This window comes from Chelonoidis abingdonii, chromosome 8 (assembly GCF_003597395.2).
Source record: "Chelonoidis abingdonii isolate Lonesome George chromosome 8, CheloAbing_2.0, whole genome shotgun sequence".
Lineage (NCBI taxonomy): Eukaryota > Metazoa > Chordata > Testudines > Testudinidae > Chelonoidis > Chelonoidis abingdonii.
In genome coordinates, this window is record NC_133776.1 from 61,248,153 (window position 1) to 61,266,181 (window position 18,029).

At 54.9% G+C, this 18,029-nt stretch overlaps 1 protein-coding gene across 1 annotated transcript in view; it reads right to left on the reverse strand.

Annotated features, from left to right (window-relative positions):
• Positions 1-451: 451 nt before the first annotated feature.
• The window catches only part of TSC22D3 (TSC22 domain family member 3), a 62,839-nt gene continuing 45,261 nt past the window's right edge, over positions 452-18,029 (reverse strand). The window contains 3 exon segments of the mRNA XM_075068694.1: positions 452-672; positions 674-813; positions 1,681-1,732. Of these exon segments, the coding sequence (XP_074924795.1) occupies positions 540-672; positions 674-813; positions 1,681-1,732 (325 nt within the window). The 3' untranslated portion in view covers positions 452-539.

Sequence of the window (18,029 nt, forward strand, 5' to 3'; positions counted from 1 at the left end):
CAAGAGCCCCAGGCTTCTGTAGCCATCCCAGCGCTGGTTGCGTGTATACATTCTTAGATGTGGCTAAGGATATAAAGATCCCTGCACAACGAAACAAGCTTTCCTTGTAACCCCAACTGTGGTGTGCGCAGCCATGCACTGTCCAAAGCTACCAACATAAAGGTGCTGACAGGGTCAGTTTTTGGTTCCTGCTCCAGCCCATTCCAGAGTGGCTGTAGGGGCAGATTTGTATCTCTTCAACAACTGGCTTCCTCCAAGGATCAGTCTTTGTCAAGTGCAGCAGGAGCCCAGCTGAAGGGTGCAGTGAGGGTACTTGACGGTTGTGCAGCCCCTGCACTCTCAAGGACATGCAAAGAGGCCCCTGTTGGGGTCGTCTGATTGTGCAGTGTCCTAACAGACACCTTGCTCCTTCAGAGCCAGTCAGTGTCCCAGAGCTGGGGCAGCGCCCTGGCACATCTCATAGCTCTCGCTTAGCTTGGGAGTTCTCCACATGAGATGAGGGAGGAAACAACTTTTTAAGGAGATTAAGTAGAAAGAGTTCAGTGGCTCTGGCCACTCCAAGACAGAGCCACCTTACACTGCAGAGCCCTGGTGTGCTGGGCCGGGGCAGCCGCCCCGCCCTGCTCCTCTGCGGATAGCACCTCTGCAGGCAGCCAGGACTGGAATTTCTCCGTGCTTAGGGCTGGCCAGCGTTTTCAAGAGGCTGTTCTCTCGCTCCAGCTGGGAGTTCTTCTCCACCAGTTCTTTTATCTGCTCTCTTGAGGATCTCCACCTCCTCCGCACAGCATACATCAGGTGGGTTTTCACTAGATCCTAGGAGAGATGAACCAAAAGCACACTTTACCAAACCCTTCTGCCACAACTCCCAGGTTCAGCTATGGACTCGGCTGCAGCCCAGGACCAGCTTGGCTCTGTGCTGCTGTCATCAATGCTCAGAGCTAGCCTGAGCTCCCAGCTAAGCCGGCTGAATCCAGATGTCTGACTGGAGCAGGGTCACGGGTTATGGGCTCTGGCTAAAGGGCTCTCGTGTAAGAAGCAGAGGATGCTATTAGCACAGTTTAGCAAGGGGCACATCTGCAGGGACACTGCAAACCATTCACCATGCAGATCCCATACTGTACAGCAGATTTGTAACAACTCCCTGGCACCGTTCTGCAGGTCTCTGAGCCCAGCTTTGCGCCCTTCCAGTAGGCTCCACCACACAGGGGCTCCGATCTGCTACCAAGCACCCTCGCTCTAGCCCGGGCAAGCTCACTGCACTCTTTCCCCCACAAGAGGAAAAATAATTTTGGAGTTTATGTGCCACAGCCCTTGGCCATGGGAGAGAAGCCAGGAAGCCGAGCTGGAAGCAAATCTTGTTGCTTTCCCAGCAAGGACCCTGCCAGCTCCCAAGCAAGGGTGCAGGTCCCAGGCACTCTAGGGGAAGGGGTGGGGTGGGGTGTGCTGTGTCCTGCCTCTCTGGTTGCAGGCGCCGGCTTGAGGGCCGGGCAATGGGACGCCCAGGGATCCCTCGTGCGCTTTGGGATCCCCCGACCCGCCCGGCGCGCTGCAGCGGTCAGTGCGCTTCGCCAGCTGAAAACAAAGACGGCGGGCGCCCCGCAGCGATCCGGTGAAGGGGCAGGCGCGAGCCCTGTTGCATCAGCCCGGGGGCCCTACCCGCGAGTGACCCCCCGTGCTCACCATGGCCTGCTCAATCTTGTTGTCGATAGCCACCACGCTGGCTCCGGAGGCGCTGAAAGACACAGAAGGCGACGGCCGGTTAGCAGCGAGCCAGATCCACAGCGATCCCCGCCTCCCCCTGGCTCCCCCAGTCCGGCGCCCCCGGCCCCGGCGCCCCCCGCCCCGGCCGGTCGCTACCTGTTGTCCAGCTTGACGGAGACCACGTCCCGCAAGCAGGAGGAGAAGAAGGAGATGGAGAAGTTGTGCAGTTGGTACACGGCCACCTCCATGGCGGACTGGTTAGAGCTCGGTGCTCATGGCCAGGGCCGCGGCGCGCAGGGCTAGCGGGCTCTCGTTGCTCGGGATCGGCAGGGCGCGCAGGGGGCTGACGTGCCGACCATGGGCCGGGCGCGGGCCGCAGGGCAGGTGGGCGGGCAGGGACCTGACGAGCACACAACGAACGCGAGCCGGGCTCTAACCATCAGTGGGGCCGTCCGAGCGCCGCCGTTTATCTAGGAGGCTCCTGCTGGCGTCACATGGTGTCAGGCTGCGGCTAGTGGGCCAGGCTGCGGCTCTGCCATGTCCCCGCCCTGAACGCTGGGGCGAGCGCAGGAGCTCAGCGCTTTCCGTGCTCTCCCCCTTTGCAAACAGTGTGTCGATAGGGATGGGAGGGTTAAGTCCGTGGTGCAGAATTTTCACTACACACAAGCCCCAGAGAGCTCCGACCCCCCGCTGCAAGGCTTTGCTAGCAGCCTGGTTGTCTGCTGGAAGCTGGTGTGTGGAGACCCCCGGCGCTACTAATCACTCCCAAACTTTTACCCCCAATTCACAGTGTCTACACGGATGGTGAGGGTCGTTTTGCATGTTGCCAAAACATTGCGTCATCGACATGCAAGTGTCCGGCATTCCAATACCACCCCACCCCTCCCCGAGATTTCTGCAGCTTGCAATATTTCAGTCAGACCCCTTCAAGCGGCGAGATGCAAGCAAACGAACCGGCCCGGCCCGTCCTCTTGTTGATCGGGAAATAAAACAGCTGTTAGCCTTTTCTCTAGGCTTGCAAGCGCTCCGAACCCGGCTGCCAAAGCGAGAGTGTAAAATGTGCATGCGGAACAAAACATTCTCCCTAATAACGCCCAATAATGGCAGGCTCGAGGCTGCACCCAGAGCTGCTGCACCCAGAGTAGGTCGCTTCTTAACCAAAGTTACATAAGCTTCCACCAAAACATGTTTTGACGTTCGACTTGACATTCCAAGGGCGCCTGCGGTGGTTCCCTTCCTTCCTCGCAGGGCGGCGCCCCCTGGGGGCTGGTAGCTGCAGTGTGCAGGCCGAAGTGCCTCAGAGGAAGGGCCTTAGGAAGATGCTGCTCCCCAAGGGGATGCAACAAGGGTTATTGCCCCTATGGGCAGCAGCTTTTGTGCCAGACTGCTCTGGGCAGTACAAACCAGCCCCACGGCTTCGGGCTGCATAACTGGACCACAGCCTTGGTGGCCACCGTGTGCTCTTGGCACAAGTGTGTTTTCCCAGAAGTCTCTAAACTGTACATGCTAGAGGGCTGGTGGGTACCATGACCAGATGGGTACCATGAATGCCAGGGGAGAGATGGGGTCCCTCCTTCTGCAAAACGGGCATTTGCATCATGGCGGTGAATCGTGGCTTTGTGTGTATATGAACACGAGTGCAGGGCTACTGAGCCCCGAGCCCCTCGTCTGCAGTGCTAGAGTGGGGGGCCCGCAGGGTAGCGTGCTCTGTGCAGGTATAGTGTGTAATGTCCTGGTTTGTGGGTCTGTGTCTGAGAGTGCAATGCTGCCATCTGGTGGCTGGGCCCACACTCAGGATAAGAGGCCTACTACTGCTACTACCACCTGTGTGTCAGCGGCATGGCTGTTGAGTGGGAGAACAGGGTTATGGCTCAGCGGTGTGCGTGTGCATGACATTTACACAGTCTGTTAGCAGCACCGGGGCTCCTTGCACTGTAGGCCTCAATCGGAGCTCTCACTGGAACGAGGATGTTTATAATGCACGCTGCAAAACACTGTCCCTTGGGCTCCCACCCCCACCAATGCTGAGCAAGGTGGTGACTGGGCTCGAGATGCCGCAAGGCATGGTCCCTGCCCCAGGTACTCGGCCTCTCACCAGATAGACAGCAATTCTCTGTGAGGTCCCTCGAGCTGGCCTTCTGGCTGTTCCCAGCCCAGCTTCACTGGGAGAGAGGGCCGCTTTTGGCTCAGACATTTGCATACTTGGATGTGTTTGCTCATGCACTCCATAGTGCTGCATTAGCTCCCTTCTCTCACTTTCTGGCACCCAGCGGCACCCAGTGACCGAGGAGCAATATACGAATGCAGCAGCCCATCCTCTTGGGAACATGACTCTGCTCCTGGGTCTCTACCCTCCTGGCGGCCACGGACACTCCTTTACTTTCCCTGTTCCACACCATGCCAGCCAACAGGACCAGCCTCCTCAGCTACTCTGGCAAAGCATCTGCGTGCTAGCACATGGGTGGGTTTTCCTGAAGGAACAAGCTTGCCCAGAGTCTGGCACTAGGGCTGTTAAATCACTTTCATAAGTGCCAGATACACCCGTGCAGGGGGAGCCGGCTGAGCCAATGAGAGAAACCAGGAAGCCAGAGAGGACTTTCTAGACTAAGCCAGGCAAAGCCCTGCAGGGAGCAATCCCAGGAGCTCCCAGGGGTTTGTTCAGCTCTAACTACGCGGGGGCCAGCGGGTACAATACAAAACAGCCACATTAGCAGAGTAAGGAGAGGAGTTGGGAACAGGCTCGCCGCCCACAGTATCACAGCTTCTGACGCCCCCCCTTAATACCTCTTCAAATGGTCCCCTATTCCCCCCTCTGCTGCAGAGCAGCCCCGTGCCAAGCTGCCATCGGCCTGTGGGGGTAAAGCAACTGGCGTCAGCTGCAAACCCTGGATTCTCCAGCAGCTGCAGCCAGACCCCGAGTCCCCCTCTAATGAACAGCAGCTGGGGGCCTGCTGGGAAACTCACAGACTTGTGCCGAAGACGCTGCGAGTGCCCAGCTCTCAGAGACGCTGCAGTCCATCAGGGTACGGGCGGGGAAGGGAAGCCTGGAGGGAGGTGTCTCTATGTCCCTTGTTCCCTTAATAAGGCAGCAGCCAGGGGCGTGTGGAGTGATTTACGGCCTCTCCAGCAACTGTCACTGGGCCAGCTCTTCCCTGGTGGGGTGTGCATTAATTTGGCCCCCCCACCCGCTCTGCAGGCGGCTCTCCGGTGCCTGCGTTGCCACCTCTTTCCTCGCCTCCCTTTCCCCGAGTCTCAGGCTGCTGAGCTACAGCCACATATTGCAGCCCCCCGCCCAGGGCAGCGATTTCAGCTGCGTTACTGGGGCTGACTTAGGGCCTGTGCATTATTCCTGCAGAAAGGTTTCCATAGGGCCCTTGGCTGTAGCGTGGTTTGTTAGGGAGCGAAGCCCTGTGCAATGACCCCAACCAATGATCCTCCCACTTTAAAGCACAAAAGAGGCAGCAAATCAGTGGCCGAACTGGGCCTAGAACCGGGGAATCCTGACTCCCCAGCCCCTGCTTTACCCACAAAAGCCCCTGCCCCGCCCAGTGACATGCCTAGAGCGCTACCTGTTGTCCAGCTTGACGGAGACCACGTCCCCGCCAAGCAGCGAGGAGAAGAAGGAGATGGAGAAGTTGTGCAGTTGGTACACGGCCACCTCCATGGCGGACTGGTAGAGCTCGGTGCTCATGGCCAGGGCCGCGGCGCGCAGGGCTAGCGGGCTCTCGTTGCTCGGGATCGGCAGGGCGCGCAGGGGGCTGACGGTGCCGACCATGGGCCGGGCGCGGGCCGCAGGGCAGGTGGGCGGGCAGGGACCTGACGAGCACACAACGAACGCGAGCCGGGCTCTAACCATCAGTGGGGGCCGTCCGAGCGCCGCCGCTTTATCTAGGAGGCTCCTGCTGGCGTCACATGGTGTCAGGCTGCGGCTAGGTGGGGCCAGGCTGCGGCTCTGCCATGTCCCCGCCCTGAACGCTGGGGCGAGCGCAGGGAGCTCAGCGCTTTCCGTGCCTCCTCCCCCTTTGCAAACAGTGTGTCGATAGGGTATGGGGAGGGTTAAGTCCGTGGTGCAGAATTTTCACTACACACAAGCCCCAGAGAGCTCCGACCCCCCGCTGCAAGGGCTTTGCTAGCAGCCTGGTTGTCTGCTGGAAGCTGGTGTGTGTAGACCCCCGGCGCTACTAATCACTCCCAAACTTTTACCCCCAATTCACAGTGTCTACACGGATGGTGAGGGTCGTTTTGCATGTTGCAAAAACATTGCGTCATTCGACATGCAAGTGTCCGGCATTCCAATACCACCCCACCCCTCCCCGAGATTTCTGCAGCTTGCAATATTTCAGTCAGACCCCCTTCAAGCGGCGAGATGCAAAGCAAACGAACCCGGCCCCGGCCCGTCCTCTTGTTGATCGGGAAAATAAAACAGCTGTTAGCCTTTTCCTCTAGGCTTGCAAGCGCTCCGAACCCGGCTGCCAAAGCGAGTGTAAAAATGTGCATGCGGAACAAAACAATTCTCCCTAATAACGCCCAAATAATGGCAGGCTCGAGGCTGCACCCAGGAGCTGCTGCACCCCAGAAGTAGGTCGCTTCTTAACCAAAGTTACATAAGCTTCCACCAAAACATGTTTTGACGTTCGACTTGAACAGCTTCCAAGGGCGCCTGCTGGTGGTTCCCTTCCTTCCTCGCAGGCGCCGGGCGCCCCCTGGGGGCTGGTAGCTGCATGTGCAGGCCGAAAGTGCCTCAGAGGAAGGGCCTTAGGAAGATGCTGCTCCCCCAAGGGGATGCAACAAGGGTTATTGCCCCTATGGGCAGCAGCTTTTGTGCCAGACTGCTCTGGGCAGTACAAACCAGCCCCACGGGCTCTGGGCTGCATAACTGGACCACAGCCTTGGTGGCCACCGTGTGCTCTTGGCACAAGTGTGTTTTCCCCAGAAGTCTCTAAACTGTACATGCTAGAGGGCTGGGTGGGTACCATGACCAGATGGGTACCATGAATGCCAGGGGAGAGATGGGGTCCCTCCTTCTGCAAAACGGGCATTTGCATCATGGCGGTGAATCGTGGGCTTTGTGTGTATATTGAACACGAGTGCAGGGCTACTGAGCCCCGAGCCCCTCCGTCTGCAGTGCTAGAGTGGGGGGCCCGCAGGGTAGCGTGCTCTGTGCAGGTATAGTGTGTAATGTCCTGGTTTGTGGGTCTGTGTCTGAGAGTGCAATGCTGCCATCTGGTGGGCTGGGCCCACACTCAGGATAAGAGGCCTACTACTGCTACTACCACCTGTGTGTCAGCTGGCATGGCTGTTGAGTGGGAGAAACAGGGTTATGGCTCAGCGGTGTGCGTGTGCATGACATTTACACAGTCTGTTAGCAGCACCGGGGCTCCTTGCACTGTAGGCCTCAATCGGAGCTCTCACTGGAAACGAGGATGTTTATAATGCACGCTGCAAACCACTGTCCCTGTGGGCTCCCACCCCCACCAATGCTGAGCAAGGTGGTGACTGGGCTCAGAGATGCCAAGCAAGGCATGGTCCCTGCCCCAAGGTACTCGGCCTCTCACCAGATAGACAGCAATTCTCTGTGAGGTCCCTCGAGCTGGGCCTTCTGGCTGTTCCCAGCCCAGCTTTCACTGGGAGAGAGGGCCGCTTTTGGCTCAGACATTTGCATACTTGGATGTGTTTGCTCATGCACTCCATAGTGCTGCATTAGCTCCCTTCTCTCCACTTTCTGGCACCCAGCGGCACCCAGTGACCGAGGAGCAATATACGAATGCAGCAGCCCATCCTCTTGGGAACATGAGCTCTGCTCCTGGGTCTCTACCCTCCTGGCGCCCACGGACACTCCTTTACTTTCCCTGTTCCACACCATGCCCAGCCAACAGGAACCAGCCTCCTCAGCTACTCTGGCAAGGCATCTGCGTGCTAGCACATGGGTGGGTTTTCCTAGAGAGGTTCTGAGTGGCTGACGTCAGCCTTTGGCCCCTGCTGGGGTATCTGCACTTCAGAGGAGGGCTGTGCCTCTATCCCCATGTCTGTGGGATCCCCTTAATAGCTCAGAGCAGGCCCCATGATGCCAGGCGCTGCCCAGACACCCAGGGAGCCAGGGACAGCCTTCTACTAACAAACTAGAGCTGCCAGCCAGCCTAAAGTGCTCAGGGCTCTGTCCCCAACACAGCCACCAGAGGATCCCCCAGCCCCAGCAGGTCACTAGGAGCGGGAAAGGCAGTGGAACCAGGGCCACATCTTATGGTTTCAGTAAAGCACCGCACACCCCAGCAGCAGTGCAGCACAGCCCCACCTCGGTTCACACTCATGTGGGCAGAGGTGAGTGCTGCTGTCTTCCCAGGGAGATAAGCGTCCACATGGGCAGTGCATGGAGAACCTGGGTGCTATCTCCCTCTCATGGAGGGGCAGCCCTGCGGCTCCTGGACATGGGGACTCCTTATCTGGGTGGCTCAGCTGGTGAGCACAGCCTGCTTGGCCAGCGTGGGTGCTGGCGGCTGTTTGGATTCCAGAGGGTGGGGCAGTTATTGGGGCAAAGACAGCAGGTACAGACGCTGATCTAGGGCCCTGCTTGGAGGGGGGTTTGGCAGCCACCCTCTGCAGAACTGGGGCAAAAAACAGCTGGCTCTGGCAAAGCCTGGAGACCAGGCCTGATAGTGCCACACCCTCATCACTAATCCCTGCTTTCCTCCCTGCCCCCCCACAGCCCAGAGAGCAGGCCCCAGGCTGCCCCATGGTGCTCCCCCAAGGAGAACCTGACATTGCCTGGTCACTCCTCTGCTCTGCCTGGCTTTCCTCTTTCACTCATGCAGTTCCGCCATGGCCCAGAGAGCCATCCCCTAGTGCTGCCCCCCACTAGCTGACACACAGCCAGAGCACCAGCAGTTGGGATGCTCAGAGGGCCCTTGACTCTGCTCTCTGTGCAGCTGCCCTCCAGGCCAGAGCCCTATGTAAGCTGGGGAGGTACCTATAGGCCACCTAAGCCTGGGCCAGTGGGAGTGGGAGCCCAGGCCCAGCAAAGGGCTCTCTGCAGTGTGGGGGGCCTAGGCTGGAAAGCTCTGACAGGCAGCAGGCCACATGGCAGACGAACTGCCCTGCCCCAGCCTAATCCTCCCCGCAGCCCTGCTGCCACTGACTGGATTCTTGGTGCCTCCTGGCAGATTACCTGGCCTGCCATTCTCCAGGAAAGGTATTAACCTCAGGACACTCCCAGCCAGAGAGTTAGGGATTATTCCCAGCTTCTGTGCCGTGCCTCCCTCCCCAGGCCAGCACCTGCCACTGGAGCCTCCAGACCCAGGGCTTGGTCACAGTCATTCCCAGATGAATTTGCATGCTGCAAAGGCAGCCAGGGAAAAGCAGCAAGGCCCCAGGAGCCCACCTCTCTGCCTCTGAATGAGCTGAGCCAAGGGCACCCAGTGGCTGGTCATGGTGCATTCAAGATGCAGCCTTTCTGGAGGGCAATCTGGGATGCAGCAGGCTCCAGGATCTGTCTCGCTGATCCCTTTTCCTGCTTGGGGAGCTGTGCACTGACACGGGATGGAATAATCACTCAAACACCTTCCACCCAAGGGTCACACTACACCTTACGAAGTGGAACTGGGATCATAATCCCTACATTATAAATGGGGAAACTGAGGTACAGAGCAGGGGCGTGAGCCAGCAGAAAACCCGAGAATAAAGCCTGAGTGCCCTGCTCTAAGCAGTGGCAAACACTGCCTCCCAGGGCAGGGAATAGAAGCCAGGTTACATAGGTCAACCCTTTCTCTCATCACCCAACCACATACCCCTCCTAGAGCTAGGAGAAGAACCCAGAAGTCCTGACTCTAACCATTAGATCCAAGTCAATTCCCAGAGTTAAGAATGGAACCCAGGACACCTAGACCCCTGCTCTTACCACTAGACCACTCTGTCCCTCTCAGATGGACTCCTGTATGCTAATGCATTACCAGGCCATTCAGACAACTGTGGGCACTAATTCTGTCCCTGTAATAAGCCTCTGTCCCAAATCTGGACCTTAGCGTCCAAAATCTGGGGGCTTAGCATGAAACTCCCCCAAGCTTATTACCAGCTTGGATCTGATATCGCTGCCGCCAGTCAGGATTCAGAGCTCCTGATAGCTCCCTGGTCTCCCCAAACCTTTTCCTGGGGGTCCCCCAAGACCCAAAAACCCTGAGTCTCCCACCAAAGGGAAAACAAGCTCCTCCCCTTGTCTCCTCTTTATCTCATCCCCAGCTCTCCCTCCCTGGGTTTGCCTGGGCGACTGTACTTAAACTCCTATGAATCAACCAGAGGGCAATTTACTGTAGCCCCTGACGGCTATGCATTCAACCTGTCAGCTAACAAGAGATGTTCCCCCTCCCTTGTCCCGTAGCTTTAACCAGAGAAAAAAACCTCCAACGGTTTTTAAAAGAAAACTTTATATAAAAGAAGAATAATACATATATGAACTCTGCATTCAAGATCAACATACAGGTGCTATTGCTTATAAGAAAACAGGAATAAACAGTCTGATTCAAAAGATATCCAATTTAAACCAGTCCAGCAAAGTACACACATGTAAATACAAACTACAATATCAACCTATTGCTTTTCCTTTTGTACTCACAACTTGGTAACAGCAGGGTAGAAAGAAGCTTGGAGATAGAAAGAAAAGCTGTTCTCTCATAGCCGAAAGAAACAAAGAGAGAAGGACAAAGCCAAAACATACCAGAAGTTCCCACCCTTACTTTGAAAAATCCGGTTTCCTGATTGGTCCTCTGGTCAGGTGTTTGGTTCCCTTTGTTAACCCTTTACAGGTAAAAGAAATATTAACCCTTAGCTATCTATTTATGACAGTCCCTATCTACTAACCCCCAGTAGTCACTCTGAACCTGGGGCTGCCTGGTTCTAGCCCTTGGACCGCAGCCCCAGGAACATCCTGGCAGGTCCCTAGCAGCAGAGACATATCATGGGAGAAGAGAGTGGAAAGGATCATCTGGCTTCCCTGTCACACATCCCTCCACCACCCTGATGGCACATGTGGGGTCCCATGGCTTTGCTCAGTCTGCACCTGTAAAAGCTCTTGACCCTTGCCAGGTGACCCTGATCCACATCAGGGGCCTGGGGCCAGGAGATCAAGCTCGGTCCCTCCCAGCACTCCTGGGTCTCAGCCTCTTGTTACTGAATCTCTGGTCGCCCAGGAAGGGATCCTGGCAAGGAAAGGTGGCTGTAAGCTTGGACGTCCCTGGAAGCAGTGGCACTGCAAAGAAACCGAAGGACGTGGTATTCTCTGTGCTGGGGACGGCCCGTGGCAGGGACATCCAAAGAACTCATTAAAATGCCACAAGATCAGAAGAAAAGGCTGGCTCTGGGTCTGCTGGGCGAAGCTTCTGGAATCTGTGCATGGGCAGAAATGGCTCAAGGTACAAACAAACTGGTCCTGGGGCCAGCAACACTCAGAGGGGGGTCAGAGCCAAGCTACTCCCACAGATCCTGGGATAACAGATTGGCCCAGAAGAAACCTGCCACCTACGCACAAGCTGCCCGAGCTCAATAAGGAAGAAGTGGCCTCTGAGGAGAAGCGGTTGGCAGGGGCCACCCTGGAGTGAGAGTGGTCCCAGGAGTAGGCCAGGGAAAGGAACTAGGAGGCTTCCAAGAGAAGGAACATGTGACAAGACCGGGAATATCCTGAAAGGAGGAACCAGAGGCTGTTCTTCAGGGGAAGGGAGTGGAGCAGCCTAGGGGTCCTGGCCCCTGACTTGGGGCTTGGCCTGGAGTGCCAATGGCTGAAGCACCATGTGGTATTGGACTGCTCCTGAGATAGGCCTGAACACAGTCTGCCTTTGGCTTATGTTAATCCTGTCATCAATACATGAGGTCCTGAAGGGTGCTTTAACACTCAGGTGAGCTGGTTTGAACCTGTCTACATCTGGGTGAGGGGAAACAAGGCAGGGCTTGTGTGCAGTGTCAGGCCTAAACACTAGATGGCAGGGAGGTGGAGCCAGTGCACCCACAAGACCCTAAACCTTAACACTGGGACACAGAAACCGTTGTGCAAAACTCAGGCAATGCTCATAGTACCATGTGAAATACTGGCCCATCAAGGAGCTTCTCATGGTGACATGCTTCACATGCACCTAGAAATGCTGGCTTGGCTCAAGTGCAATCCATTCTCCACGCTCAAAGAAGAAACACAAAATTCTCCACCCTTCCAACAGCTCAAGAGAGGAATTCTGGATGGCCCAGGAGGGTCAGCAGAAGAAACCCAGACACCTGGATCTTCCTGGGACTATCCAGCGGAAATGACTGTACATGACAGGGTTCTGCACAGAGATCACTGTGTCAGACTAGCACACGAAATGCCGATCAGAGTCCACAACGTTTAATTGGAAAGTAGAAGAACAGACCCAAAATGTCCTATGCTGGCCCAGCATGAATGCCGCTATTGAAGATAAAGTATCCAAGTGTGAAATCTGTACTCAAGGCAGGAACCTAAATGCAAAGGAACCAATGAATATCTTATTGCCATTATATAAATCCATGGTATGCCCACATCTTGAATACTACATACAGATGTGGTCGCCTCATCTCAAAAAAGATATACTGGCACTAGAAAAGGTTCAGAGAAGGGCAACTAAAATGATTAGGGGTTTGGAACGGGTCCCATATGAGGATAGAAGCGTCTCGGAGAAGGGCAGACTGACTGATTAGGCAGAGTCTTAAAACCGGGTCCCATATGGGAGAGATAAAGAGGCTAAAGACGTTTACAGTCTTTGAAAAGAAGGAGACTTCAGGGGAGATATGATAGAAGGGCTATCGTAAATCATGGTGGTGTGGAGAAGTGAATAAGGAAAAGTAGGGTTACTTGTTCCCATAATATTAAGAAAAGCTAGGGGTCCCCAAATGGAATAATGGGCAGCAGTTTTATAATAACAACATAATTAAAAGCAAGTTTCTTCTTCATACAGTATTCACATTCACCTGTTTGAGTGCACTCAGATTTTTTTTCCCTGTGGAGGCTAATGTGAAGCGTACTAGGACCTATTATACAGGTGTGACAAACGTTCCTCCTCTACCTTGGTGCAGGTCCTGCGCTTATTGGCAGATTTGCTCACCTCAGTGATCTTCCCCTCTTGTGGAACCCACAGTCTGGGTCAGCTCCTCCTGTGTCTGATCAGGAGTTGGGAGGTTTGGGGGGGGAACCCGGGCCCGCCCTCTACTCCGGGTTCCAGCCCAGGGCCCTGTGGATCGCAGCTGTCTATAGTGCCTCCTGTAACAGCTGCATGACAGCTACAACTCCCTGGGCTACTTCCCCATGGCCTCCTCCAAACACCTTCTTTATCCTCACCACAGGACCTTCCTCCTGGTGTCTGATAATGCTTGTCCTCCTCAATCCTCCAGCAGTACACTCTCTCACTCTCAGCCTTGCCCTCTTGCTCCCAGCTCCTCACACACACTCCTTCTCCTCTGGCTCCTCCTGCCTGACTGGAGTGAGCTCCTTTTAAACCCAGGTGCCCTGATTAGCCTGCCTTGATTGGCTGCAGGTGTTCTAATTAAAGTAGCTATCTCCACTGCCTTCTAGAAAGATCTTAATTGGCCCAGGTGCCTTGGATTAACCTGGAGCAACTGCCCATTTGGTTACCAGGGTACTAGGGATTTGTTTAGCCTGGGGATAACATACCTGTTTCTCAGTACTTTACTGCAGCCATCTGGCCTTGCCCTATTACATATCCCCCCCCTTGCTCAACACCATAGGACTGGGCAACTTGGGACACAAGGCAGTGTGCTCGTGAAAGGCCATCAGCGTTGCCGTGGTGGCATCCAGCCCTGTGCCCTATGCGGAACTGGAATGGTTGGAGGAATAAGAACCACCTGGTGACCCCTGCATTCTTTTCCTTATTTCTCCGCATCCACTGAAAGGGTGCATGGTCTGTCACAAGAGTAAATCGCCAGCCTAAGAGGTAATAACGCAGTGTCTCCATGGCCCATTTGACAGCAAGGCATTTTCTCTCGACTACTGCATACTTCTGTTCTCTTGGGAGCAGCTTTCTGCTTAGGTAGAGGATCGGATGTTCTTCTCCAATCATTTGCGACAGAACCGCCCCCAACCCCACCTCGGAAGCATCTGTTTGCAAAATAAATTCCTTTGCAAAGTCCGGGGCTATGAGTATGGTGTCATTACAGAGAGCTGTCCACTTCACCATGTCTGGACCTCGGGCCTTCACCAGTTCTGTTAGAGGACTTGCCCTACTGGCAAAGTGGGGAATAAAACGTCGGTAGTAGCCTACCACACCTAGGAACGCACGGACCTGCTTCTTTAGGGTCAGTTTTGAATCGCCTCTAGCTTATTAGTTTGGGGCTTCACTATACCCGTTCCTACAATATATCCCAGGTACTTAGCCTCTGCTAGTCCTATGGCTCATTCAGTGGGATTAGCGGTGAGGCCAGCCCGCCTTAAGGTGCATAGTACGGCCTCAACTTTCTCCAAATGGGTTCCCCAGTCTGGCGTATGGATGATGACATCATCTAGGTATGCGGCTGCATAACTAGTATGGGGGCTCAGCAGGTTATCCATGAGGCGCTGGAATGTGGCTGGGGCCCCATGTAGCCCAAAAGGGAGGACTGTGTACTGGAATGGCCTGTCCGGGGTCGAGAACGCTGTCTTTTCTTTAGCTTCTTTGGTCAGGGGAATCTGCCAATACCCTTTTGTCAGATCCAGTGTAGTCAAGAATCGGGCACTATCCAGTCGGTCAACCAGTTCGTCGATGCGTGGTATGGGGTATGCATGGAATTGGGATACTTCATTCAGTCGGCGAAAGTCATTACAAAATCTCATGGTACCGTCAGGTTTGGGCACTAGAACGATTAGACTGCACCACTGACTGTAGGATTCTTCAATATCGCCTAATTCTAACATTTTCTTTACTTCAGCCTTGATTTCCTCTCTTTTGGCTGCTGGGATTCGGTAGGGTCTCACTGTAACAGTGTAATCCGGGGATTGTGCGGATATGGTGATAGGTCTCAGCCGTCCGCCCTGGTTTTGTGGAGAACACATCTCGATTGCGATTAATCATGTCGGGTGATATCCTCACTTGCTCACATAAGTTATCTTTCTGGGGAAGGGTCTCCTGGGTGACTAAGCATGCCTCTCGATCATGCCAAGGTTTTAGAAGATTGATGTGGTAAATTTGCTCAGGTTTCCTGCGGCCTGGCTGCCGCACCTTATAGTTTACCTCTCCCACGGCTTCAATCACTTCGTAGGGTCCCTGCCACTGGGCCAACAGCTTGCTTTCTGCTGTGGGCACCAGGACCATTACTCGATCCCCTGGTTGGAACCGTCGAAGCTTTGCTTGGTGGTTATAATGGGTTCGTTGGGTCTCCTGTGCTTTCTCCAAGTGTTCCCGTACAATGGGTGTAACTCGAGCTATCCGATCCCTCATCTGTAGTACATGCTCGACTATGTTCCTTCCAGGATTTGGCTCCTCTTCCCAGGTTTCTCTGGCTATATCCAATATGCCCCGGGGATGGCTCCCATATAGTAGTTCGAATGGAGAGAAACCTGTGGAGGCCTGTGGGACTTCCCGGATGGCAAACATGAGGTAAGGCAATAGGGTATCCCAGTCTTTCCCATCCCGGCTCACCACTTTCCTGATCATGGCCTTGAGGGTCCTATTGAACCTTTCCACAAGGCCGTCTGTTTGTGGGTGGTATACAGAGGTCCATAGGGCTTGTACATGGAGCAATGAACAGAGATCTTACATCAACTTGGACACGAAAGGTGTCCCTTGATCAGTCAGTATCTCCTTGGGTAGCCCAACCCGGGAAAAGATCTGTAGTAGCTCCTTAGCTATTGTCTTGGAAGCTGTGTTGCGTAGGGGAACGGCTTCTGGGTACCGGGTTGCATAGTCTAGTACAACCAAAACATGTTGGTGGCCCCGAGCTGTCTTCTCCAGGGGCCCAATCAGATCCATGGCTATGCGTTCAAATGGCACCTCTATTATTGGAAGAGGTATCAAAGGGGCCTGCAAGTGTGGGCGAGGGCTATGTAGCTGACACTCTGGACAAGAGGTGCAGTATTGCCTGATAGCTTCATGCTCCAATACTTCTGTTAGTCTATAAGGTGCCACAGGACTCTTTGTCACTTTTTACAGATCCAGACTTCCATGGCTACCCCTCTGATACTTGATTCCTGTTTAATGTGCATCGATCTGCGTCAGCTCGGCACCAAGGGTGATCAGGAATTGTATGCAGTAAGAACATAAGAACGGCCATACTGGGTCAGACCAAAGGTCCATCCAGCCCAGTATCCTGTCTACCAACAGTGGTCAATACCAGATGCCTCAGAGGGAGTGAACCTAACAGGTAATGATCAAGTGATCTCTCTCCTGCCATCCATCTCCACCCTCTGACAAACAGAGGCTAGGGACACCATTCCTTACCTGTCCTGACTAACAGTCAGACTTAACCTCCATGAATTTATCTAATTCTTTTTTAAACCCTGTGTGATGGGGCAGAAGTATTGGAGCATGAGCTTTCATGGGTGAATATCCACTTCATCAGACACATGAATGAAAGCTTATGCTCCAATATGTCTGTTAGTCTATAAGGTGCCACAGGACTCTTTGTCATTAAACAGGAATGATTGCCACTTATTAGAGGACTTCTCTGCAGGGATATTTTCATCAACTAGCACCATAAATGGTAAATTGTAACAGATAATGGCTCTCAATCACAGCATATCTTTTTGCTATATCAGTTCAACCCCCCTCTCGTCCCTTCCCCCTCCATCAAGCCCTAACCATGCACAGTCAAATGGGTTAGCCAAAAAGGCATGACCAATGTTAACAAAATAGCCATAGGACTTACCCACCCTCAAGTGACCCACCCTTAGCATGGTCAGAGGATCGCAGCACCCTCCCTGGGCTGGAATGGCTTTGCCAGCTGTTCAGAAATGTATGGGCAGAGGAGCACAAATTCAATGTCCATGTTGCACGTGCTCCTTGAATCAAAGACTGGCAGCAGCAACTGCGGAGCTCTAGGACAAGAAACCAGCAGAGAAGAAATCCCAAGACAAGAATGCGAGGAAGGAGCGCTGGATTCCAGGTACAAGAATGGGCCACCTGCCCATGCACCAGAAAGACTGTCTGTCCCAGGATCACCTCAATTCTAGGGTCAGGCAGGACCACTGTGATCACTAACTGAGCTTCCATATAGCACAGGTCAGAGGACATGCCATAAGCACCTAAGGACCAGTCCTGCAGCAGGAACAGAGATAGCTAACCCAAGCCAAGCAGGGCTGTGGCTCTCTGCTCCTTGAGATGTCCAGGGTGTTCTTGGTAGCATCACTGTGCTGGCAGAAATAACCCAGTGACAAGCAGCAAAGAGGCTTCAGGCAGCTGATCCCCCTCTACAGGAGATGGTCAGGGACCAGAGGGAGTCATGGGACCAGAGGCCATTGGGGTTCAGAGATGGGAATCGTTGCCAGATGCCCAGAATCCCCCTCTAATCAGTGGGGATCAGCTCATCTCCTCTGCCCTCCACCCTCGTCGGCCCTACTGTGGCATGTTAATAATTGGATCCATTAAGTCCTGGCAGGCGGGCTGGGTAGAGTTGCCAACTTCCTAGTCACACAAAACTGAACACCCCAGCCTCAGCCCTTCCCTGAGGCCCCACCCCCCACTCACTACCTTCCCCCTCCCTCAGTAGCTTGCTCTCCACAATCCTCACTCACTTTCACTGGGCTTGGGCAGGGGGCTCGGGTGCAGGAGGGGGTGAGGGCTCAGGGCTGGGGATGCTGGCTCTGGGGTGGAGCCAGAAATGAGGTGTTGAGGGTGTGGAAGGGGGCTCTGGGCTGAGGCAGGGAGTTGGGGTGTGGGAGGAGATCAGGGCTCCGGCTGGAGGTGCAGGCTCTGGGATGGGGCTGGGAATGAGGGGTTTGGGGTGCAGGAGGGGGCTCCAGGCTGGGGGGTGGGGCTGAGAAATTCAGAGTGCGGGGGCGGCTGCGTGTTGAGGCAGGGGATTGGGGTGCAGAAGGGGGTACAAGCTCTGGACTGGGGGCGAGGGCTCTGGGATGGGGTCAGGATGAGGGGTTTGGGGTGGAGGAGGGCGTTCTGGGTTTGAGGGGGCTCAGGACTGGGGCAGGGGATTTGGGGCTCAGGGTAGGGGCATGGGCTTACCTCGGGCGGCTCCCGGTCAGCAGCACAGCAGGAGATCTAAGGGAGGCTGCCTGCCTGTCCTGCATACCCCGGAAGCCACCAGCAGGTCTGAGTCCTAGGTGTGGGGCCCAGGAGGCTCTACATGCCACTCTCATCCACAGGCACCCCCCACACACCAGCTCAGAGCAGGTGCTTGGG